Source organism: Agelaius phoeniceus, chromosome 3, assembly GCF_051311805.1.
Source record: "Agelaius phoeniceus isolate bAgePho1 chromosome 3, bAgePho1.hap1, whole genome shotgun sequence".
In the NCBI taxonomy this organism is placed as follows: Eukaryota; Metazoa; Chordata; class Aves; order Passeriformes; family Icteridae; genus Agelaius; species Agelaius phoeniceus.
The window spans coordinates 20,364,145-20,388,605 of record NC_135267.1 but is presented as its reverse complement, the minus strand read 5'-3'; the positions used below and the strand labels follow the sequence as shown (position 1 = coordinate 20,388,605).

Genomic DNA, 24,461 nt, shown 5'->3' with positions numbered 1-24,461 from the left:
AAGAGCACAGTGGCGAAAGGAGGCATGTTGCAAATGAGTGGTTCAGGTTTGGTGCAGTGACATTCTACTACAGCAACTTTCACAGTCAAATGCAGAACAAATGGCTTCACCTAGGCCTCAAGTTAACTGAGATGACAGATGTCCTTCCATGAGAAATCCTGCTCCCCACACAGGTCCCTGATTGCCAATACTGAATCCATTGCACTTCATCTAACAGGGAAGGCAGCAATAACTTCCAAGCTCATTTTCATAAAGGAGCTGCAACATTATGTGAAAGTAAACTGCTGTGAACAGTTACCAGAAACTGAACATGTCAGACTGGTTTCTGCACATTTTATTCTAATAAACTTCCTTTGTAGTGTTTTGGTTCACTTATTAAAGAATTACAAAACTTCAAAAGGAAACCAATGAACAAGATTAATTGTTTTTTCTTACCTGATATGTGGTCACACCATACAATCTTTTATATAAGGAAAAAACTCAGTAGTCACGGTACTTTTCAAGTCATTTTTATTAACAACAATATGGATTCAACTTTGCCAAGAATTTACAATTAACATTGTAATGTACTGGCTAATGTTGCAGTGTCAGTGGAAGCAGCCATCGTACTTTCTAAGCCTGCTACGAAACTTTCTTTTTGTCTTTCAAAGAAGTCAAAAACGCTTCCAATAGCAGATGACATTGGATATGTCAAATTGTCCTGTGTGTGGCCACAGCTGAGTGAATGGCCACATTTGCATCCAGATGAATGGATAGGAAAATATTAAATATTACATGCTTCCACTGACGTTGCAGGGGACAAATCTTATTTCAAAAACAAATTAATATTTTTAGACAGTGACAGCACATTGTGTGATGTTGTAATCCATTTGAATAAAGTCAATTAACACACTTGAAAAAAAATGTGAAGCAGAAATACCTGGGACAAATTCTTTTCCGTATTTCATTCAAACCCAGTGAATCCAAAAGGATTGCATGACATATAAGTCAGGATAAAAGTTGGCCCAGAGAGGCAAGTTCCTTTCTGGTACAGGTTGTTCAGTTCCTGTAAGGTCAATGTAACTGAGTCTGATTATCCCAATGGAGGCTGAGCTTCACCCAGCTGGGCAGTGAATTCATTGAAGTCAGTGAAGCCATCCAAGGATGAATTTAGCCTCGGGTGTTTAAACCCTTTTTTCCTCCATTCCTTTGCTGTTATATTTTCTTTTCCTGCTTATTCCTACTTTCTGAATATTCTGATTTTCTCTGTGCTTTTAAAAAATGTCACTTCTCTCCTTCCATTTTTATATCAGTACTTTGTGCGTTATTTTTTATATAGTCAATGTGACAAGGGTAAAGTCAGCTAAGTATTAGTTTCCTCAGGAAATAACTGGAATATTACCATTTTCACTTCAAACAGATGCCCAACAAAATCAGGATTTGAATCTGAGTTCCCAATTCAAGAAAAATTCTTGAATTTCATAGAATGAATGAATTCCATAGAATTTTTGCTTGAGTAAGGATTGCAGGTCCCAATCCAGAAATACTACTATACATCAGATGTTCTACTATACATCAGCAATTCAGCATGATTTGACTTATCACAGAAAAGCAGGTGAATTACTCATCACCATACTACAATGAGAGCAGTCACTCTAAGTAGGAGTGTCTCAAAAACATATGGAACAACTGTGGGCACTGTAAATAAAAGTGTATGATCTTTGCAATCTTGAACCCTAGGCTAAAACATCATATTCATTTTTAAATAAAAAGTATAGATCATATAAGCCAGGAGCAAATACAAATTTTTGAACAAATAATAGTCATTGAAACCATTCTTTTCAGCTCTCTCTTCATTCAGGTAGAAGAACATGCTGACCAGAAAACAGTTATTTAGATAAGGCTTAAGTCCTGAAGCTCTTACTTAATTTCAACTTCTCTCTTCAAATAATTCTTGAGTGGATTGTTAATCAGAAAAAAAATTAAAAATAAAATTCTTTGTCCTGACTCATGAACAATTCTTATTAGTTGTCATGAGCTGGACTTAAATAAGGAGCTCAGGACAAGAGAAGCCAGATAGGCCCTTCTTTTGTGAAACCAATGAATGACTGTCAGTCATGACACTGTCTTTTAAAGAGAGAGTGTAGAAACTTCTCATGAGGAAATATGAGTAAAGCTTATAAAAGTCCAAACAAACAATTCTTCCTCTTTAAAATCTCATATATTCACTACTCTTTCTATTTTCTATCAATATAATGTTAAAAAACCCTATATGATAAGACTTGCATCTACAAAAATAATAATGGTGAGCATAAAAGAAAAAAATTAGAATTTTAAACCTTAATTTGAAAAGATACGATCTTCTGGGTTTATCAGTACTTTGTAAAGACATTAATATTTTCATACATAATTTATAGAACTCATTCTTTTGTGCACAAAACTGTATTAAATAAATTAACTTAAAGTTAGAAGGACTCAAGCATCTCATTTAAGGCAAAAATACCAAGTTTCTGTGAGATAAATTATCAGCAAACCCCAAGGCCCTGTTCCTGTGCAGTCAGGACAGGCAGGGCCATTGCTCAGTTCTCCCATTGGCGCCTTCGGCCGCAATGGGGGTGCAACCATCTGCTCCTGCAGATGAAGGTGGAAGAGTGGTGTCCAATTCATGATGCCTTGGATTTTCAGTCTCGTCAAGGAGGGGAAGGGAGTTTCACTGTGGACACACAGCTGCTATGTGCCCAACCGCTTGCTCCTTAACTGAACCTCACAGCACATTGATGCTTCTTAGGTCAGCAGGAGGCTTCACATGAAAGGCAAGAAAGGCACCATGAACAGGAAAAAGGAAAAAGTAGCCTAAAAAACTATTATAATCTTAAAATTTTCAATACTTTAAACTTACATATCTGTCTGGATAAACTGCAGACATTCAAATAAGTTAACAGTTAAGTGAACTGAGATGTGGAAAAAAATGTATTTATCCTCACAAAATTGCTGTTGTAATCAGGCTTCGGTATGGTCAGATTGCACATAAAGGAAAACAGGAAAGGCTGAATGTGGTGAGCTATATGGCAAATCAGCGGTGAGGAAATTGTGCTTCAAGGTGTCTTTCAGGATTTAACAACTGAAGTTTGCTCCGGCATAAGCCATGGAACACAGTGTACCATCCATGGACCCCGTATAATGACACAATATATACACTCTACAGTTTGCACGTACTTTCACATAATAAAGTTCTCATGTAACATCCAGGAATACTTCTGTAAAGCAAATGGAAGCATAAGTTACAATGGTTTCATAGTAAACAGATCAGCTCCTTCACAATACAATCTACAGCATTTAGCCACAGTTAAGACTGGAGTGATGTTTTTGATGTACATAGCGAGTTCCCAGCGGGTCTGGGCCTTGAGAAAACACTGCCCTGAGTGAGCTGGCACTGGCACACCCGTACATTCGATATTCCTGCTGCTAGAGGGAAGCTGAGCCCAAGCTGGGTTGTCTACAAGCCTGTGGTGCAGGTGGGGTGACAATCTGGCAGGAGGCAACACACAGAAACCTCATTCAGCTGGGAAGAGTGAAAGCCCATTTAGGTTCTGCAAAGGGTTCTCCCAGTGGCAAAGCCTTGCTGGGGATGTGCAGGCAGGCACTAACACTGCTCCTGCACCTCAGCAGAAATGACATGTAGGCTAGAGTAAGAAAAGAAAAGAGGGTGTATCAGGCAGGAATGCTCAGTCTGATGCTCAGGCTTTGAATTTGAAAATTTGGGTTTTAGCAGGAAGGAGTCAGTGAGTCTGTGTTGTTGGAAAGTTTACAATAAATTACTGTAGTTGGGACATAGTGTTGAGCTAAGAGTGGGACCATTTTCCCTCTCTCCTCTTCCCCTTTTATTAAAAAAGCAACAAGCCCTTGCCTGTGTAGCTTTTTTTTTTTTTTAATAACACTTAGTATCTGTGAGAAAAAAACCAAACATGTAACTTTTTCCTTCTTTGCCTTTCTTGTTTTATTTTCTGGGATGATTTCCCTTCCTGCCCATCTAAATCCACATTATTATTTATTTATTTTCCCATTGATTGTGTTGTCTTTATCCCTTCTGTCCTCCTTAGTTTTACTCTGTATTTCCGTTCCTCATTTTCCCTTCTTGTCCAGCCTTATGAAAGTGCTGTTGTAGTATCAGGTTGGGACTGCAAGGAAAATTGCCAAAATTTTCACAAGAAGAAATATTGCTTCTACAATAAAGGCAGCACCTGCTTCCTTCCCTCACCTACTGCTGCCAAAATGGTTCAGATTCACAAGTCAGCTTCTCAATGAGACTAGAAGAAGGAGAGATTCCCTTGAATTTTCAGTGCAGTCACCCACGTTATCCACTTCTGAGGCCAGACCCAATCCTTAAAATATAAACTTTTTGTAACAAAATAGTTCTTGTTATAAAGAACAATGTGACAGTGGTGTGTCAGGTACTTCTGCCACAGCACTGGACAGGTATTAACATACTGTTCTTCAGAGCTAAAAATAACTGATTACTGATAAGTTAATGTGTGTATCTTGCGACTGTCAGCCATTTCTAACCCCATGTTACTCATTTCCTTGGTACCTTGCTAGCAGCTGTAGATAATCTTTTTGTTGTAAACATAAACTATCATCTAAATCAGGACATTATATATATATATTATCAGTTCAGAAGCAAAGTGCTTTAAACCTTAAGATTTTTTACTTCTGCCCCATAGAAACAGCACAAGGTCTAAATGCTCAATTTTTTGTTTTTTGATACATCCTGCAGCATTAGCTTTGTAGGCAACTCATTGTTTAAACCTACTGTACTACATGAAAGGCTGCTGTACTGTAGGTGTAAATTTGGATGTTAGCCATTGCTTAGACATGCTTTTTCATGCAACTAGGAAATATGGGCTCATTCAACTGCTTTGCAGATTCATCCTGATTTTTGTGATTTTATCTTATTAAAAAGGCTTTCAAAACAGTTCATGCTATGATATGTATGACTAGAGGAATGACCCAGCCAATGGAGAAAGCCAGAAGTTATTTAAGTTTGACATGGAGCAGATTGAGTGCTTCTGTACCATCCCCTGGCTTGCAGATGTTTTGAGATGATCTTGATATTCCAGTCCTTAGAGAGTCAGCAGAGAGAGTTGTTTCCACTAACGGGCGTGAGATGGCTTCAGTAGTCTCTGTCCCTGCCTCTGTCTCCAACTCTTCATCCGTTATAAATAATTTTGACTCCCTCCATTTGGAGTATACATCTTGGCTACCTCTGGAACCACTGGAGTCACTGCCAGCAATCTGTATATTCAGTTCTTCTGTTGACTGTATAAGGTTTTGTACAGATAAAGATTTTCCTAAATCCATTTGCACTACAGGTTTAACTGAGAGCAAAGGTTCCCCTTCTGTATCCAGACTTTTTCTCCATGTGAGATCCTTTGTCACACTAGGCTGTGCAACTTGTCCATTATCCTTTGATGCAACAAGGCAAGCGGTGACATTAGAAATATTTTCCTGTGTGGTTACAGGAATAATATGAATGGGCTCAGGCCTATTGATATGCTTCATCGATGAGAAGGGTGGTATTTGCAATGTTGTCGGAGTTGCTGGCTTAGTTGTCTGGTTTATTTGGTTTGATGTATTATTTACCGTTGCAGGTCCATCATTTGGCACTTGTGTTGCTTGACTATGCATAGCTGGACTAAAAGCATAGTAAGCCTGAGTGCTGAATTCATTTGGTGTCAGTATAAGCTGTAGGCCACGAGGCAGATTGGCACTAGCTGATCTGGATACACATCCACTAAGTTGTGCAGAATTAGACAAATCTTTGCTGTCTGATGGACTCTGATAATCAGAAGTCTGCTCACACTCGAAAGCTGGCATTTGAAATGAAGCCAAGGTGAGTGCAGATGCAGATCCTTTTCGCAAAACTTGTTGATAAATATCTAATAGACAGTCCAGTTTTGATTCAATGGATTGTACCTATACAAGAGGAAAAGGTCAACATTAGTGCCAAATACTAATTAAAAATATCTGGAACGCAAGCAAAGGGAAAATGTAACTGCTGAAGAGAAAAATGGAAGTAGCTTGATGTACACTATTGATCCTTGAAAAAGAATGTCAGAAGCCATGTACATTTTTCATAAGCAAGCTGAGAAAAGGGGAGAAGAGGTTAAGGTAATAAGATGCCTATAATTTTTATTTCAATGTGTAAATGAAGCAGATAATAGAAAAAAAATTAATCTGTTTAGCTTTTGAAACTGGCAATAAAACACAGAAAAGGCATGAGCAATAAAGCAAGATGAAGTAACACAGATAATCACTCTACCTGTTTCTCCACTTTGACTACCCGCCCTAACATACTGACATCATCAGTTGTCTCATGCTCTGCAGGATTCTTCTCTCTGCTTCTTTTATCTGCTGTGATTTGTCCTTTCCCAAGAATTTGGTCCACGCTGTAAGAGAAACCAAAAGCTGTTGCCATTCCTAGAACTGGCATAAATGTGGAAGTGTTTGCTATATTTATATGTTAAAAATAAAAATCACAGTACTTCAGGAAAGCACTCAAGAAGAAGATAAACAATTTTATTAATTAAGGGAAATGAAGAAAAAAAAAAAGGAATGATTTTTCAACATATTAGACTGCTTTTCTTTTTTGTTGGCACTAACCAGGAGCCAGAACTTAGCCATCATCTGGGAAAGCCAAGACTAGACTCACTGAAAGGGGGAAAGAAGAGGTGGCCTCTCTTAGCGGCTTGATGTTATAGAGAAACAAACATACCAGTGCCACTCCCAGCTCTCCCATCCTAACAACATCCACTCCTGGGAGACTTGTCAGTTTGAAGCAGGAATGCCTAACCTTCTCTGATAATGATAAATATGATGTAATGTTGTTTGGTTTGGTTTTTTAATTACTGTTGCTGGGAATCTCTAACATAAAACCTACATAAATACTACATTACCAGTAGTTCTCAATTTCTTTAATGTGAAAAGAAGAAGTATGGGATGGGAAAGAGGCAGTTCTCAATGTCTTCCTCAGCCTTTTGACTAAAGTCCTTGTTTACAAATGGACTTTACAGATAAAGGATTACCTTTTCTATTCTTCAGACTTCCGTTTTCTGAGATAAATTTGGACACATATGGGTTTTTTTGGTTTTGCCCACAATTTAATTTCTGGCTCAGCTGTGTTCACAGAAAGAGAGGCTGCGTAACACAGAAATGTTAAACATTGCCAATATACTTTATGCAGTGAATGACATGAGATGCTTATGCAGAGTGTAACTAATTCCTTCCTTACCGTGACTGAAGACTCTTAATCCTGCATAACATGTCTAGATGACCTGCTGAATACTGTTCAATGACATCTTTGACATCATATGGGCGAAGCGTTTCCTTAAACTTTCTCTTTGCAACATGAAACTTCATAATTCTGTGGGGGAAAAGCATTTTATAGGTTAATGTTCAACAGTTCTGGAACCATAGGTTTATTTCACTGACAAAATTGCTTGAGAGATCAGGTAACACTGTTTTAAAGACTGCAGAGCAGGTTTAGTGTATATACCTGTTCGACTTTTTTTATGCTAGGTGTTTGATATGAAAGATATGCCTGACTTAAACCTGGGATTAGTTTCTCTGACTTTAGTGAGATATAATGTCAGCTACATTTGTGCATAAGATACTTCTGTTCTTGTTACAGGAAAGATTTCTTTAGTGAATAGATTATAGTATTCTTGTTCTGGTGTTCATTTTAAGTTCCTTGCTCTCCTCTTTGTGGGAACTAAAAAAAGCACCCTATTAAGTTTTCATCAGTTTTTATTTTTTAGTTAATGTTCAGGCCTAAATATTTTTTTTCAACTTATTTAGCTGACTTAAGACCAAGTTTTGCAAGCTGAAGAGAAGTTTTCATGTTTGTTCCCTACTGGAATATATAGGAATTATTGCTTAATTAGCATTCATGATTTTTTCCTTGAACTTTACTGCAGAATAGTAAGCTTTCAGGTAACAGTAAATATGCAAAATTGATGAATGGCATACATGTTTTTATGTGAGTCTTGCACAAGTTTCTGTGATATGTGACGTGAACATGTGATGTCCCCTGAGTAGCTCTTCTTAGAATAGAAAGCTTGATATAAAATCGCAAATTTTAAACAGTAAAAATGACAAATTTGGAAAGTAAATGACAGTGAGATGATTTTCCCAGTCAGCTGGTAGAACATGAAATTTTCCTTGGTTTACATAGGAATTAGAAGAGGAGACAAGGGATCAGATGTATTAGCCATGCTGGCCTGTTCTGCTTATGAATTCCTATTAGGGCCAGACTGCTGATAGTTGATATCTATTGCAATTGAAAAAGCAGAGGTTGTAAATTGGTATTGTATCCCAAATGCCAATATTCATGATAGTATATTCCCTCTGGGTTTATTATGATATGTATTTAGCAGCTGTAAGACAACAAATTATAATAAAACTCAAAACATGGTTTTCACCTTCTGATAAAAATTGATTATTAATGTTTTAGTGGAATTTAGAAAAGTCATTCTTCATATAAATAGGACAGATATTATGATAATAGGTATGTAGAGTTGTACTGATAGTATATAGTGATCCTCTACTGACTTTTGTATCATACATAAATATTCTTACAGGTAATGTCAGCCTTTTCTCACAGTACTTAGCTTGTTGGTATTTCCCATTCTGGTGACTTTCAGTTAAAAATGAGATTGTTTGTCACTGGAATAGAACTTGAACTATGATTCTGATTATAGTAATTAAAAGTGGAAAAGGCCTGTTAGGAGCAGTCCATCAACTTGACACTTCAGGACTGATCTCCATGCACTTTCAAATATATTGGATCATGGGCTTTTCTCTTTTGCATTACCAGCTGGTTCTACAGACCAATGGCTTTTGGGATATTTTGTAATCTGGAAGCCTGTGAAGCAGTTATGAATCTGGGATGCAGATTTTTTTCTCTTTTTTTTTCTTTTTTTGGTTTAGTTGTCAAATTATGCCAAGATGTTGGTTTGTAGGACCATGACAACCTAATCTTCTGAATCTAGTTTTTTATTGAGGTTATGAAGAATGAATCATGCAGCTGACATATAAGACAGTATAATAGTTTTGTTGTTACTATTATTATGTTTCGGTGGTCACAATGTTTTACTTCATGCATTTAATAAAGTAAAAATATGAAACTCTATTAGAAAAGAAGAGCCAGATGATTATTGGCATAATTGAAGACAACTGAATTTACCACAAGTGGGTGGTTTTACAAGGGAAGAGGCAGAAGACTAATTATTATTAAGAACCATGGAAGCTTCTTAATCAGTTAGCACAAAAGTCTTCATTACTACTTTGCAGCTTTATAACACTTTTTTTGCTTATCAAGGCAGTTTGTTCATAATGTTTAGAAGTCAAATAGAATTGAAAGCATCACAGCTGTGTCTGTACTACACTACAGTGAGCTGTAACTGTACTATTTCTGGTTTAGGTATTAGCTCGTGTGATTCCATCTTAATTAACTTCAGCAGGGTTTGGAACAGACCCATATTGCTTACTTCTTCTTGTTCAAGCGCACAAAATTTTACATAAACTGTACAAAAAATATTGCACTATTAAAAAAACTCATTTTAAAGGCCTGCAAGTTAACTAAGAAAATGAAAAGCTGAATCCTTTGCAGTGATGGAGTCTTGCAGCTGCTTTTCAATTATTAGTTTGGTTGAATCTCCATAGTTATTTAGTGTCAGTTTTATAAAATCAGTTGGCATCCCGTATCTTGAAATCACTATGTAATTAATTTACTGTGAGGGTGGTAAGGCTCTGGAACAGATCATGCAGGAAAGTTGTGGATGCCCCATCCCTGACAGTGTTCAAGGCACGTTGGATGGGGTTTGGAGCAAGCTGACCTCAAGACCCAAGCAACCTTGGAGCGACCGAATGGGAAGTGTCCCTGCCCATAGCAGGGTGGTCGGAACTAAATGGTTGTTACGGTCACTTTTACCCAAACCACTGCACGATTCCTTATGTTTGGACACCCACCCTGAGAGACGATGTACAGCTACGTAGACTGTGAGTTCCTGTGGGATAAAAACAAAGGTAGTGGCAGGTAACCTGTCCGTACAAAAGGGGAAATGAGCACCGAGTGCCGCTCCCGCAGAGTTTCGGCGCAGCAGCCCCGAGCCAGGCGGGGCAGGGCGGGCCCGGGCTGCCCTTCCCAGCGGGGCCAGCAGGGGGCGAGCAAGGCCCGTCACAGGCGCCGCCGCCGCCGCTGCCGCTGCTGAGGGCGAGGCCGTGCGGGCCCCGCGGCTTTGTAAAACTTCCTCTGCCTGTTTCAATCCCCTATGGGAGCAGCAAGGTGGCATTTTATAACTGAGATCTAATGTGACAGACGATACACGGTTGTAAACACACCCAAGCCACAGGCATGACAGTGTTCTGGTAAGAGTCATAAAAAGTAGCTTGCTTCAGTCATGAATGCAGAGAAAAGCAGAAAAAAAATAGTCTGTTGAAGCAGATCAATACATAAAAGTGCTTTGTGTAGAATTAATAGCTAAACTAGAGGTCCCCCTAATCTTTCTGTACCCTGATAATTTGTGGAAAGTTACAGGTCCAGTACCAACTTTTGTCATATTGACCTATAGTGGCCAAGAGCAGCGCCCATTTCATTTATCTGTTCTCGGATGCAGGACCAGCCTTGCTCGAAAATGACAGTGTTTTCTGTACATGCATGTTGCATATCTTCCCTGGCATTCACATTCACTGCATTTTAATTTGCATTCATGATGCCTGGTCCAGTATTAAAAGCTGTTTTGCTTGTTATTTAGTGCACTTTCCTGAGGCTGGCACCAGGTTAGAGCATCTCTAATCCTTGGTGCAGCCCTGTCAAACTCATGCCATTGTTTTCAAAGCTGTGTCTTGTCAGTCTTGTCATGATCTCAGGAAGAAATGGAGCTTCATTCTACTGGAATTCAGGTGGAACCATACATGGTTACTGCCTTGACTATTAAAAGACAGGTAGGTTGTTTTATCCATAGCCAGGTGAGGTGACCACAGGTTGTTTGCTCACCTATAACATCAGGAAAGTGGGTGCATAGAGATTTAGCTGTGCTGGTGCTTCTGTCTCACTACCCTTACCTTGCCAAATATCCCTTCTTCCTGGTAAAATGCAATGTGCAGAAGAGATCAGGATCCAACACAGAGAGGCCAAGGGACAAAGGTGTTTGAGACACAGTTCTACTACATGTGAGGCAAGTGAGTCAAAATTGTCTTCTCTCTCCTGTCTTGACCTGACTCATCCCCTAGCAGCCAGAAACATGATTTTCCCCCAAGTACAGCGCTGTCCTAGCCGAACACATGTATAAGAGCCTTGCCTAGGCTCTGAATACCATCTGGCAGAAAATAAACAATGTGTTTGGATTTAAAAGAAAAAGGGGATTCTGAAACACTACTTTGAACAAATTAAAAATGGCTACTAAAAATGCATTTTATAGGTATTGCAGGAACATTGTAAAGACTGAACATAAATGGTAAATCATATTTTCCATCTTTGTCTGTTAAATATGTATGACTGTTCAACTATACAGCTTATCAGCTCTAGAATTCTCAAGTTTCATTACATTTAGCCACAGGTTTTTTTTTTTTCCTTAGCACCAAATGAAAACATATCTTTGCAATCACTAGAGTTAAAGAGAGAAAAGACCTATTAGGTCAGTACTTTCATCTTCCTGCCATTGCAGTTATTTTCTATTGCATATATTGCTTCTCAAATTTCATTTTATATTCCATAAATAGTACAGTAATTCCATCATTTCCATGTGGGAAGTATTATTGAAATGAGTGCTTCTTGCTATGGAAAATGATCAGAGATATCACAATATAGGGAAACAAGGTATCCTAATCTTCCTTTTAGTCTCTTTTATAAACATTCATCATTATGAATTAGCTGAGCTAGAAAAGGCAATGTTTTTTGTTAGTCTGCAGGAACTCTGCAGGATATTAATGGCTTTTTGTTCACAACAAGTCTGGGGATGGTTGAGTAGTGCTGAAGACCCTGCTGGCACACAGACTCAGTGCATTGTTAGCAAGGACTGCTTTGTGCACTGCTCTGATCCCAGCTGGAGCCATGGATGAGCAGGACTGATCCTGACTGGGCCCAAGGCATGCTGCAGTGCACACCATGTTTCACCACACTGCCCATCTGTTCCCTGCTCACCCAACACTGTCCATCAAGCAGCTTTTCCTTACTTTCCCTATCCCTCAGTTGATCTTTCCTGGCAGAGAGCTTGTGGAGTAAGAGGAGATGGAGAGGGCAGCACATGAGATAAAAGACTCAGTTTAGGAGGCTTTGAGAGCAGAGTGGGAGCTTGACATGCTACCAGACAGGTTTGCCTGGTGGGTCTTCAGCAGGACTAGTTGAGAGTCCTGTCTTTTTTGGAAAGGACCAAAATGTTGAGAACTTTTTCAGGAAAGGACTGTTTTCTCCATCCTTTGTTTTGGCTATAACAAAATGAAAGTTAGGGGGTTTGTTTACTTAAAAAGCTGCTTTGAAAAATAAAGTAGCCCTGGAAAATATATAAGTAAACAAGGTCAAAACTGACACAGTAGACTTTGAAATTACCAAAATGAAAAACAATAAATAAACTAGTTTTTGTCTTTTGCTATTTCAAGGCTGTACAACCTGAGAGTAAGCAGCATATTTTAAGCACCTTGCACAGAAAAAAAATCTCACCCCAAATGTTTTGATTCCAAAACTGAGAGAGGACCTACCTCTGTAAACCCACAGGCATGAATTAATTTTGTTGATTTCTTTTCCTCTGAAAATAAAAGTGCCATTTGTGTCTTTGTAAAACAATTTATACCCAGGTGTAAGCAGGAAAAAATAATTGGACTCCCTTATAGCAATTTTTCAAGTTGATGCATCAAAAACGGATTCAGCTGTCTGTGTTTATATTTGGGGTCTTTTCCTAGTGCATCATAAAACTATGCAAGTGCCTTCTGTCTTTGCCTGCCTCTGTATACCAGCATGACAGGAAAACCAGCCTTCACCCTCCCCCACTGCCTTTGCAATTCAAAGCTGTTTCTAAAAACAAACTTCAAAATGAGGCACAAAGTTTCCATATAGGCAGATGTTATCATCTTGAAATTCTACAGTTACTATATAGAGTCTCAGATCCTTCTTCAGATGTTTGCATAGATCCCAGTGTAGTCTGGTAACAGATACTCTGAATAATCAGAAAGAGGTGTATCAGCTACCTGATGAACTGAATTATCAGTCTCTTGATTTTGAGAGATTAAAGTATAGCATATACAGAAGTCTCAAGATCATGGCATATGACTGCCTTACAGATGTCAAACAAAGGTAAGTTTCTGAAGCAAGATGCATGTGTCACTTGTCATCCTGCAAAACACTAAAATTTGCAGGGAGATGGGAGAGATTAATGGGTAATTGATGGCAAGTGGAGATTCTTACATTCAGCCTCAGTGGTGACATGAGTTGTTTTTCTAGAAGGCCAGGCATGCAGAGTAAAAGTTGGAGATAATATAAAAATTTGATCCTCATCAGTTAAATAGTACATGTCTGAAATAATCAAATCTTGCACCTTTGCTCCTCTTATTAGAACATTTCTGTGGATGGTACTGTGGAGAAATTTTCCCAACTATATCCTTCACATTTGGTTACTTTCCATTTGAGCCGATAATGACCAAGAGCACCAAGCAAAAATGCAGATGGTGCATTGAACAATCCAGCGCCCCCTAGAAAATGAGCTCCATGAAATAAGTATTAAAATGTGAAGTCAATCTTAAGGAATTTGGGGAGTATGAAGAATTATTATCCTTTGCCAGGACAAGTGGCAAGGTGCACCTGGAGCCAAGAGTTATCCAGTCTGTTTAAAATGCAGCATCACAGAGAACCTTTGACATGCTGACTGTTCCTAATGTGAGCATTTTCCATTTGAGGGAATAGGCTTGCCTTGTGGGTGGCTGTCCACTGTGAAAAAAGGACTTCTGTCACCTTCTGAAATATTGCTAGCAAGAGATGGTTTTCAGCAGTGACATTTGGCTTGCCAGTTGCAGTGGCTGTGGACACAGGCCTGGTATCTGAATTGTCCTGTGAGGTCATTTCCAGGCAGGTTGGAAAAATGATAGGAAAAGATGTCTGCAAATGATCTATCAAGCTGTCTGTGCTAGTAGAAAAGTTTCAGAAACAGCCTTATTCACTATCTCTCTTCATTTTACTCAATGGAAAAGGGGAAGGAAATACTAGTAGCCCATAGGTTATCACTGCATGAAATTATGTGATAAAAAGCTCAAGTTTTTTCTTCCTATGGTGCTGAGAAAACTCAGGCAGGGGTTTCTGTACAGGAAAACATTGTCTTTCCATTGATTTTTGCAGAAATTCCTTTTGGCTGCTGCCTGTCTGTCTGGCTACCTTCCTGCATCCAAGAAGGTGCTGGACACTGATGTGATGCAGAAGCAGTGGGGTGACCCCCAGCAATAACCTCAGGTTTGCTGCCAGCAGACAGGGAATGCTTGAGCTCTCTTTGCTTGTTGCTGTACACCTCATAGTGGGGATTTTGACTGTCAGGACTTATACTTCAAAATACTCTGGAAGATAAATAGCCTTGGCAGTCTCAAGAGGGTGAGTTCAAACTTTCAATGCAGATAACTTTATAAGTTTCAATGCAGTTTACTATTTTCTTGGAAAATGAGACTATTTGTTTTAAATTATTTGGGTTATATTTAGTTTAGTGGATAGTAGTAGGCAAGATTTTCACAATTGAATTAATGTAATTATTCTCTTCTTAGCAGAAGAAATTTGCAATAAACGTCATATGACAGTCTCAGGAATATAGAAATGCAATAAAACCCTACACTTTTAAAGGAAATAACTTTTCCAGGCAAGGTGACACATACTCAGTAAAAGTACATCAAATTGTAGTTTGGATAGCATAAAATATAATGGAAAACAGCATCCATTACTCTCTTTTCTGTGTCAAATAATGTAACATTTTTAGATAGTGAAAAGCTGATAACAGAACTGATAAAATGTTTTAATTTAACTGAAATGGAAAGGAAGCATAATACATTAGCATTAATTATGTAATAAATATAGCCATGTAATTAGTTCAACTAACTATCATTTTATGAATTGACATGCAGTTTATTAGTATCCTAAATAAAGTAAATTCAAGTGTTTATTAATTCATTATTTTCTACTCACCTGATAGCTCTAATGACAGTTTTAAGAGCAGGGGTGAGATCTTCTACAGACACATCACACTGGCACCCTTTGTCATCATAAACATCATCTGTTCCAAGACTGGTGTCAGCTGCAAAAGATAAGAGCAGATTAAATAAGAGAAATTTAAAAATCTCTTCCTTAGTGTTTTCTAACAGCCTGCACAGTGCTTCTGGAAAAAGAAGGACTACATATGACAGACCTCCATCAGTTTATGAACTATATGATGCACTTGTGTGTGTCTATGCTTGTGTCATAAAATGCCTACATAGTCCCAGAGTAATTAGCAAAAATTAGAAAGGAAGAATGCCCTAATATTTTTCAAACTAATTAATAGCTGAGAACCAGCATGTTATTCCTGATATCCCATGGTTTTTCATCACATTCTCTATTTTATGGGAAAGTAGTGAACTAACAGATGTAATGGCAGAATCAGAAGATGCTGAAGTTATATTATTACAGTTTTACCACTATGGATCAACCTGGCATTGAAAACAAAGGAGAAGATCCATTTCATTTAATAAGCAGGCTGTGGAATGACCCAACACATTACTACAGGTGAAAATAAAGAAAATACTTTTTTACCAGGAATGAATAATTGTCACCTTAAACCTCAGAGCCATGTAAGTATTCCAGGCTTCCTTTTTCATAGGGACTTAAGCCAAGTTACTGTAAAAAAAAGGGGATCCTTTACATTTCCTAAACACCATCTTGCAGAGTTGCCATCTGGGAATTAGCTAGAAATCTCAGAAGTGTCCACTGTCCTCAATACATAAAACAGGTACCAATGCATGACTAAGTGGTTTACAAGCTTAAAATGTGCTGGAATGCAAATGGAGCAAGAAGGGCAGGGTCATGGATGCCCATACATCATCTATATTTCAAAGGCACGTGAACTACAGGAAAATTCTTTGGGGTAGGTGCTTTTCCTCCCAAATCATCTTTCTTCAACTGCATAAAGTCCAAGTGCTCAGAAGAATTTCACTGAAGGTCAGTGTACTTCATCATGAGGAACAGAGTGTAAAAGGAGTGACATGAAACACAGAAAAAAAGATGGGATTCAGTAACCCTCAGTAATAGAGGAGATTTCTTCCCAGTCCTACGTTGCTGCCTACATTCATGCTGTTATTTAAAACAACAGGTATAGTTATTCAGAAACAATTCAAGTAAATCATTTCAGGGGTTTAAATTATAAGCAGATTTGAAGCACAGTCAGACACAAATGATTACAGGACATTCTTTCAAATTCCTTCTTCAGGACGACTGCAGATTAAAAATGGAAAATATTATTTGTCAGTCAAAAGTGCCTGAAAATGTCATGGTACCTTCTAAATCTAATAGGGATGCCATCTTGGCATAAACAGTTTTGTACAGCATCTTCAGAACTGGTATTACTGCATTGTTTTCTTCTCAGATTTAATGTTCAGCCATGCACATTTTTTGGTTGGGTTTTTTTTTTAAATGAATCTGGCTAGTTCATTACCCTCGGGATCATATATATTTTTTTCATCACTCTTGCTGAACTGGTACATTTATGAGAAACATCTGTAGCTTTTAATAACAGGTGAATTCATCTTTGACAGATCAACTTAATAAAGAAAGATGGCTTATAGCCAATGTTTAAGTCCACATGAAACAGTCAAATGCAACCACTAAAAATTAAGTTTTAAACTGTAAAAGTGAAATTTTCATACAAAACTTTGAAGTGCTATTACTGTAAGTCATGACTGCAATGATGCCAGCAGTGGTTTTTTCTTGCACTCTTTTGTGAGCTTCACTCCTGACTTGGCTTATCTTATTGATAAAATATACATCTCTCCACCCATTCTGCCTCAATAACATTTGGATCCCTGCCCAGAAATGTGACTAGCTAAAATAAACTTTATAATTAATTTGATAGGTATATACACTACCAAACCACCATCTCAGGACATGCTAAGTATTCCACAACACTAACTTTCCAGGTGTCACATCTGATCAGCCTCTCCAGTTACCTCTTCCAGTGTGGAAATCTCCCAGCTCATTTTTAAGTGCCATATTAAAACCAGAGCTTTTTATGCTATTGGTATTTCCAGTGACTCTCTAATGTTTAAATCTATTCAGTTATGCCAGTATAAATTAGGAAAAATACTGCTCAGATCACAAGCGCTATAGCTGTCTAAACCCAGTGACACAGGAGACTCCAACCTGAAAGTTTAAAATAAACATGTTTCTGTATGGTTGTCTCACGGATACGGTTCCTGGGTCCTCTGCCAAGTATAGTGTCATTAATAAAAGGGCTTCCTTACTAAAGTATATCTTTGCAAAACTGTTTTGAGAACTGTGTGGTTCAATTACAGTGTTTCATGTTGTTTCCTTGTGGATAAAAAACTCTGAAAAATTTTTAGACAGATGCTGGAAAATTCTTATAAATTCAAGCCAGCTTTAATAAGAGATGCTGCTCCTAATAAATCACATTCTTCTTTCTAATATTCCACTGATATGAATTTTCTTCATTATGGCAGATACTCAATATCACAGGTCAATAAAGCTTGTGAAAAGCTATAGCCTTGTTTGATTCCTATGGGAAACATAAATGTTTCTTTAGGAAACTAAGCAGACCTGGGAAAAAGTTTGGGAAATGCATAGTAGCAATTCAGAGAAAAAAATTCCAGCTTAAAACACCACTGAAATCAAAGTTCACATTCTTACCAATTTTTCCAGTGGAAGCTCATGTTGTGTACCACATAGTTACGAGGTGAGATGTACTTGTATGCTTTCTGTCCTTCTCAAGTTCATCGTTGAGGTCAGGGCTGAGTTGGGGTCAGTTTGGCTGCTTTAGCAGCTCCAGCTGTTCAAACCTCTGCCAGCTCCCAGATGGGGCTAAGCTATGCTCTCCAAGCTGCTGTCTGTTCCCAGAGAGAGCCCTTCCTAGGCATTACTGGGGCAGCTAGACATCCCAGTGCCAGCTCATGCCTAGCCCTGCTCACATCCACATCCTTCCCCGTACCCTTTGTCTGTGTCCTCTGCTCTCCTTTGGGGTGGCTGTGCATATTCCAAGTGGGTTCCACAAAGAACTGTGGGCAGCAGCTGCTCTGCATGACCCTGGCTTTGCTGCCAGTCTTTCCTAGGGTTAGCCCCCATCTCTCTTTCTCTCCAGCTACCTCCACCACAAGCTAACCAGCTTTCAAGTCTGTTCCATGGGCAGCTCAGGAATATGGCCTAAACAATGGCCCAAATGTCTTTTAATACACATTTAGACAAACCCCTGCATGTCTCTTTAAGCAGGGCTCTTAGTCCACTTGACAATCCAGACTTTTTTCTAGTACCAGCATATTTAGAATTCAGTATGGGTTTTGATCTTAAACAAAGAACGTGTTTATTTCACAACTGATGAAGCATCTGTCATTGTCTTATAATCTTTGACATTATTTACTTTGGGCTACTGTCTGGTCTTTGCTGCTTTTTAATTTCTTCCTCTTTCTTCCCAAACAGTCTTTGATTTAATCACACAGCAAAGCAGCAATTACCAAGAAATAGAAGAGGCATGCACAAGGCAGTAAAATTGTCTTGATATTTCCCTTTTTTTCACAGTATTTATGCATTTTTCATGCAAACTGTAGTCATTTATTATCACCACAAATGAATGGGCAAAAAACTTAGGCAGTTCTAAAGCATTTTATGTCACCAACAAAAAAATTTACAAGTTTGTAGCTGCATTTCATATGACTCTGTGCAAAAGTTATTAATAAGGCTTGATTTATTATTTCTGTAAATAGTATGTGTCCTTTCTTAGAAGTGTTTTCTGTTGTTTAATAACATGCTTTGGCATTGAGAAAACTGACATTGCTCTGATCACTCTCATAGCTCCTTGCTTTCAGTATCAGTAACATTCAAGTAATTATCTGCCTGTCAAACAGAATAAAAAAAGATTTTTTACTTTTTGTTTTCTGGGAACAGCAATATGCTAGCGACAACAATCCAGCATTAATAAATGTATGTGCCAACACAATGAATAATCCTATGGAAGTGCATCTGACATAGTGACTGGTACGGTGATCCCAACATAGACCTTTTGACTCAGTTTTGGAAGCCTTCAGAAGCTCTTAGATCTTACTCTGACAGAGGAAGAGGTAGTTAGGGTTCTTCATGTGAATGATATAAATAATTTTGCTGAGGCTGACAGCCCACCTTCTCACAGAAACCACCTCTGTGCCCCAACCCCCCCCACTACCAAGAACCAGGCCATGCAAAACCAATACAATGTGGAAAAATCTCAATAGGTGCCTGAAGTTGATAGCCTGCATATGACTTGCACTTACTCATGTTACAGCACAGTATTGTGTTGACTTGGTTAAAAACACACTGGTTTGGAAAAAATGTCAGATTGCTTTTCATTTAAATTTATGACTCAAGGTGGAAATTGGATGGTGGCCTAATTTTCACAGGCATTGAGTTACTTTAAGCCATAGTTTTTAACTATCATTATCAAAATTGAGATTTTGAGTTGGGAATTGAAGTCCAAGCAATTCATAATGCAGCTCCACAGCCTGTTCTCCACCTTGCTCAGCAGCCTCATGGGAGTGCAGAGCTTCTCTGGCTGTCCAGGGCAGCAGTGGAGGGCATCCCATTGTCACACACTCATCTCGACACTCATTTTCTGTGTGAGTGGTCAGAAAGAAAATGAGTGGGTAATTCAGTGCATCTAACTTCTGGGTAAGTAAAGTTGGACATGAATTCAAAGCTTTTGGGGGACAGATTGTCCCTGTGGGAGGTGCCAGTGCATAGGTCTGCTGCAGCAGGGGGGTCCAGGCAGCTGCTTTGTTATGAGACTCCAAACTGCCTTAGTCTTACATGACTACTGAGCTCAGATGAACCCTCTTGCTTGAGAAGCAATGCCAGCAGCTTAATACTCATTATTCATTCTTTCAGCCTCCTTTGTGAGCAAATAGAGCCTCTGTAGTGCTGCTCTATGTAATGCCTAGGGTATCTGCAAGGTAGGTGTATGTCATTCAACTTTACCCTGCCTTTGAAGTACCTTTCTTCACTATGAGCATTTACTGTGTTAGGGATTTAGCCTATATTCTCAAAAAAAAAAATCCTTTACATATTTTGTAGTATTCCCACAGATGCTATAATGCATAGAATGTTTCACAAAATCTCAGTTACTTTTTTCCCCTCAAAAATTACTCTGTGTACAAACATCTTGATGGTTTATGTTCATGTGATTCATGCAATTTCCTTTTCTATAAATGAAATGTGTATTAGCCTAGTGCCTTTGTTCAAATATGTTTCATGAAACTTCTCACCTCTTCACAAGCTCTCATTATCCTCCTGTTTGTTGAACCATGAATACAAAATCCCTTCACTACCCCTATAACTGATTTTCTTTCCATTTTGCCTTTGCTTTAAAACATCAACAAGCTGACTCTCTCACAGTGCATAGTTCACTTACTTTGCTTTACTTTGATTGCTCACCAAGTTCCATAGGAAAAATAAACTAAAGAAAGCAATACTAATTGTGATGGAACTTAATTACATACTTAATAAGAATGCCCAAAGCTCCCCCAAAGTGGGAAAGGCAGCAGCCCATGTTTACATGCTTTCCAGAGCAGAGGCCAGAAAAAGGAGGCCCAAGGGAGTGAATTATGTGTTTATTTCCTTGATCTCTGGAAAAAGAAACCAACAAAAGGCAAGACTTTCTTCTAATCAAGAAAGAAGGAAGAAGGTGGAACAAGTAGAAAGTGACACCAAAATCCCTCAAAGTAGACAACAGTGTTCAAGTGGAAAAAATACGAAAGCGGGAATAAGACTTACAACATTTAAAAATATTGTTTACAGGGAGCTTTTATGAAATAGTTGCCATTTCCATGCTAGAAAGAAATTTCTCAGAAAAGGAAGGAAACTGGTGCCTCCTGTAAGGAGAAGCACTTTTGCACAAGCTTGTAAACTTTGCCCTCTGCCCAACCAGAGCCTCTACCCGCTGGCAGTACTGATGGGGAGTTCAGTAGTGCTATATCAATAGCCCATTCCTTATATTGCTCCTGAAACAGACAAAGCATTCCAGATGGGGAGGAGAAGAGGACGTCATTGGGAACTGCAGTGCAGTATGACACACAGTATCTTAAAGAATATCCCTAACAACATTATCTATGTTAAAGCATTTCTGAAAATCCTCTGGTTCGGCTAAAATGGAAGATAGGATTGGTGGAAAGTTTTTTTACATATTCTGGATATAATGACATAGTTTTCTTTCTCTGTAAGTGCAATTTTTTTAAGGTCAGAAACCTAATTTATATCAATTATCATATAATGTAAGTAAGTTCCAAATATCTAAAATTCAAGCATTCCATTCCCTTAGTTATTATTTGACTTCTCAGAAATTTCTGCACAGGCAATATTTCATGGAACAGCTCCCACTGCTTAATTAAAAAGGAATCCTTTTAATTTTGAATGATGATATGGAGGACCAGGAGACTTTCTAAAAACAATTCATTAAATGCAAAATAATTGTGCTGCTCGAAAGGCTGATCTTATTATAAATAGTAGCCAATTTGCCAGCAACTTTAGATGGCCATGTGAGAAAAGTAAAAGAAGGTGACTAAATCTATGGCTTTAGTGTATTTTTAGCTACATGTTTCTGTTATTTTATATATACCACATCCAAGAAGTAAAAACTGTAAAATAAATTGCAGAAACATATTATAGTATCTGGAACTGTAGACTAATGAGCTAAATGTCACACTTAATTGACTGTCTCCCTGCGAGACCTTGTAGAACATATCACTTGATATATGTCTGATATTCCATAAGGTCCTCAGAGGTCCCCTGCCCTGGGAGATTTCCAGGTATTGTTGTTGAGGGAGGTCATAGACAGGGGCAAAGGGTTAGAGAGCTATGGCTGTTTTAGATTCAGGTATCTACATCATAGTCCTGTATTTTAAAAAGCCATGAAGGATTTCCTTGATAATGTTTCATAAAAATAAAACTATTCCTCAAATATTTCAGATTTGGTGCAAGTGGGTTACATGTGGCTGGGAAGTTTTATGAGCATCCTCTCAAAATTAGTTCCTATCTCATTTGTATAGTCTTCACTGCAGATAAGGGTTTCTGAAACCCATGCAAATCATACTTCTGTGTGATGGTCTGCTGCTGTTCCTCACAGAGCTAAGCTTAATAATCATTATCACTGTACCTGTGACCACTGAGTCCGGTGAGAAATGGTGCACAGCAAGTTCTTCAAGAGGTATTGTAAAGAAAGAGACTAAATTGTGGACTCATTTGGCCTGGAATAAACTAAAATAATGCCTCAAAACCAATGACCTGTAATTATTTCCACAAAAATGACTCAGAGCTTAGATCAGAATGCCAGATCTTCCTAGTTAATTACAGTGACAGTGGTAATAAATGAGAGCTCTATCTGCTCTATGGAAGGCAATAGCAAGAAAATAAATATTTTGTCTAGCACAGATTGATATATTGCTAATAAATTTCATTCAAACTTTGACAACATGCAGCTTCACTTTGAACCAGCAAATTTAAGCCTAGATGTAGAAGCAACCCAACTAAGGACTTCTGCCACATCAAGTGAACCTTATCCAAAGTCAAGCTGTTTATGCTACTGAAAGGAAAACTTGTCATTTTTGCAATACATAAATTATATGGTAGTAACTGAGGATGTGGGGGCTGAAATGCACAATTGCATTCTTTCCATGGCTCTTGTAATATACTCTACCCTCAGGATTTTGTGCAAGTACTCTGTAGGGAATGAAAGGCTAGAGGTCATGTGAGTGTATAATGTTTGGGGATGGTGCAAGAAATCAAATATTTCCTTAGAAAGTTCTTTTTAATTAATCAAATGAAATATGTTTGTAATATCTCCAGTGCTGAATGCTTTTGATGTTTTATTCAAAAAGCCACACAATGTCTCTAGGTTACAGTAAAGGCACAATAACTCATTCAGGGGCTTGGGATGGTAGAAAACAAATATAATAGGGTATTTTTGTCCCTCACAGAAAACTGCATCCACAACATAATATTGGTTCATTAATTCAGCTGTGGTGGTAAAAGACTGGCGCATGATTTAAGCAGAAAAGGTTCTGTTCCTCAGAAAGTAAGGCAAGCAGAAAACAAAACAGGACAGGAACACCATTGTAAAGAAAAGATTTTGTGTGGTTGAGTGTCTGTGGATGGATACACAACGTACAACAAGGCATGGGCACAGTGCCTTAAGCAAGGCATATGATCACCTGTGCTATTTAATAACTAGCACAGACTCTGTCATGGGGCTGACCCTGCTGGTGGGTTTTCTCATGTTCTGAGCACCACTCCCCACAGAGAGTTTGGCTGCAGCTTCTCTGTTTTTGTTAGCAAAACAGGGAAGAACCAAAGCCATACTGCATGAGGGCCAGAGGTATCTCCAGGCTCACTTAGTGTACAGGTGCACAGGGGGCTGTGAGGGGCTCCAAGGTCAGGCAGCACCTTTGCCTGTGGGACATAGCATCCCTTTGGGAAAGGCTCTTCCATGACCCTATACAATCCTTTTAAAGTCTGTGCTTTGTAAAGCTTTACTATTTACCATTCTTGATTAGTGAAAATTTCCCTTTCATCTACCTCATCCTGATAATTCCCTTTTTGGCTGATAACAGAGATTGGAAATACAGCATTCTGGCATCTTTGTTAATTTGTGCAGAGTCCCCTCTTCAACAAGATTTCTGGAAGTTATGTACCACATGTCACCAGAGACTGCACACGTATTTAAAATCCGATTATGTAAGTCTTGATATTCACTTTCCCCTGTGCTGTTGTTGAATGACCTAGAAAGGTCAGGCCACCAAAAACTTATCTAACCATCAAACCTCTCTCAGGTTTGGATTCCATTTGCAGATGCACATATGTAACTGAAATAGCTACTGCTGTTGTCAGACCCACTTTGTCAATGGCAATAAATGGTTTATGGCAGTTTCAGAAGATTGTTACTAACTGTAAATAAAGCCATTTTGGGCAATGTTTTGGTCATACTGTTCCAAGGCTGCTATGCCAGAATCCTTTTGGGATATACCAGTGGCTGGCTTAAGTGTTTTACTTGCTGCCAAGAAATTCTCCTTCTATGAATTTAATATGCAGTGGGGGAGTGCTAGAGTGTTTGTTGCTGGGTAGCCTAAGAGGCAAGCTATTACATTTTCAATCAGGTTAGCCTTTTAGCTACCCCCATGAGCTCCCATCTGGACTCGAAACCTCCCCTTGCAAGCCAGTTTCTAATTGCTAATGTTGAGTT

General features: G+C 38.5%; 1 protein-coding gene across 2 annotated transcripts in view; it reads right to left on the bottom strand.

Annotated features, from left to right (window-relative positions):
* Positions 1–493: 493 nt before the first annotated feature.
* The window catches only part of KCNQ5 (potassium voltage-gated channel subfamily Q member 5), a 280,186-nt gene continuing 256,218 nt past the window's right edge, over positions 494–24,461 (bottom strand). For both annotated transcript variants that reach the window (XM_054630422.2, XM_077174831.1), the window contains 4 exons: positions 15,188–15,296; positions 7,268–7,399; positions 6,299–6,425; positions 494–5,952 (listed from right to left, as the gene is read on the bottom strand). In XM_054630422.2, coding sequence (XP_054486397.2) covers positions 5,011–5,952; positions 6,299–6,425; positions 7,268–7,399; positions 15,188–15,296 — 1,310 coding nt within the window. In that variant the 3' untranslated portion in view covers positions 494–5,010. The remainder of the gene's footprint in view (positions 5,953–6,298; positions 6,426–7,267; positions 7,400–15,187; positions 15,297–24,461) is intronic.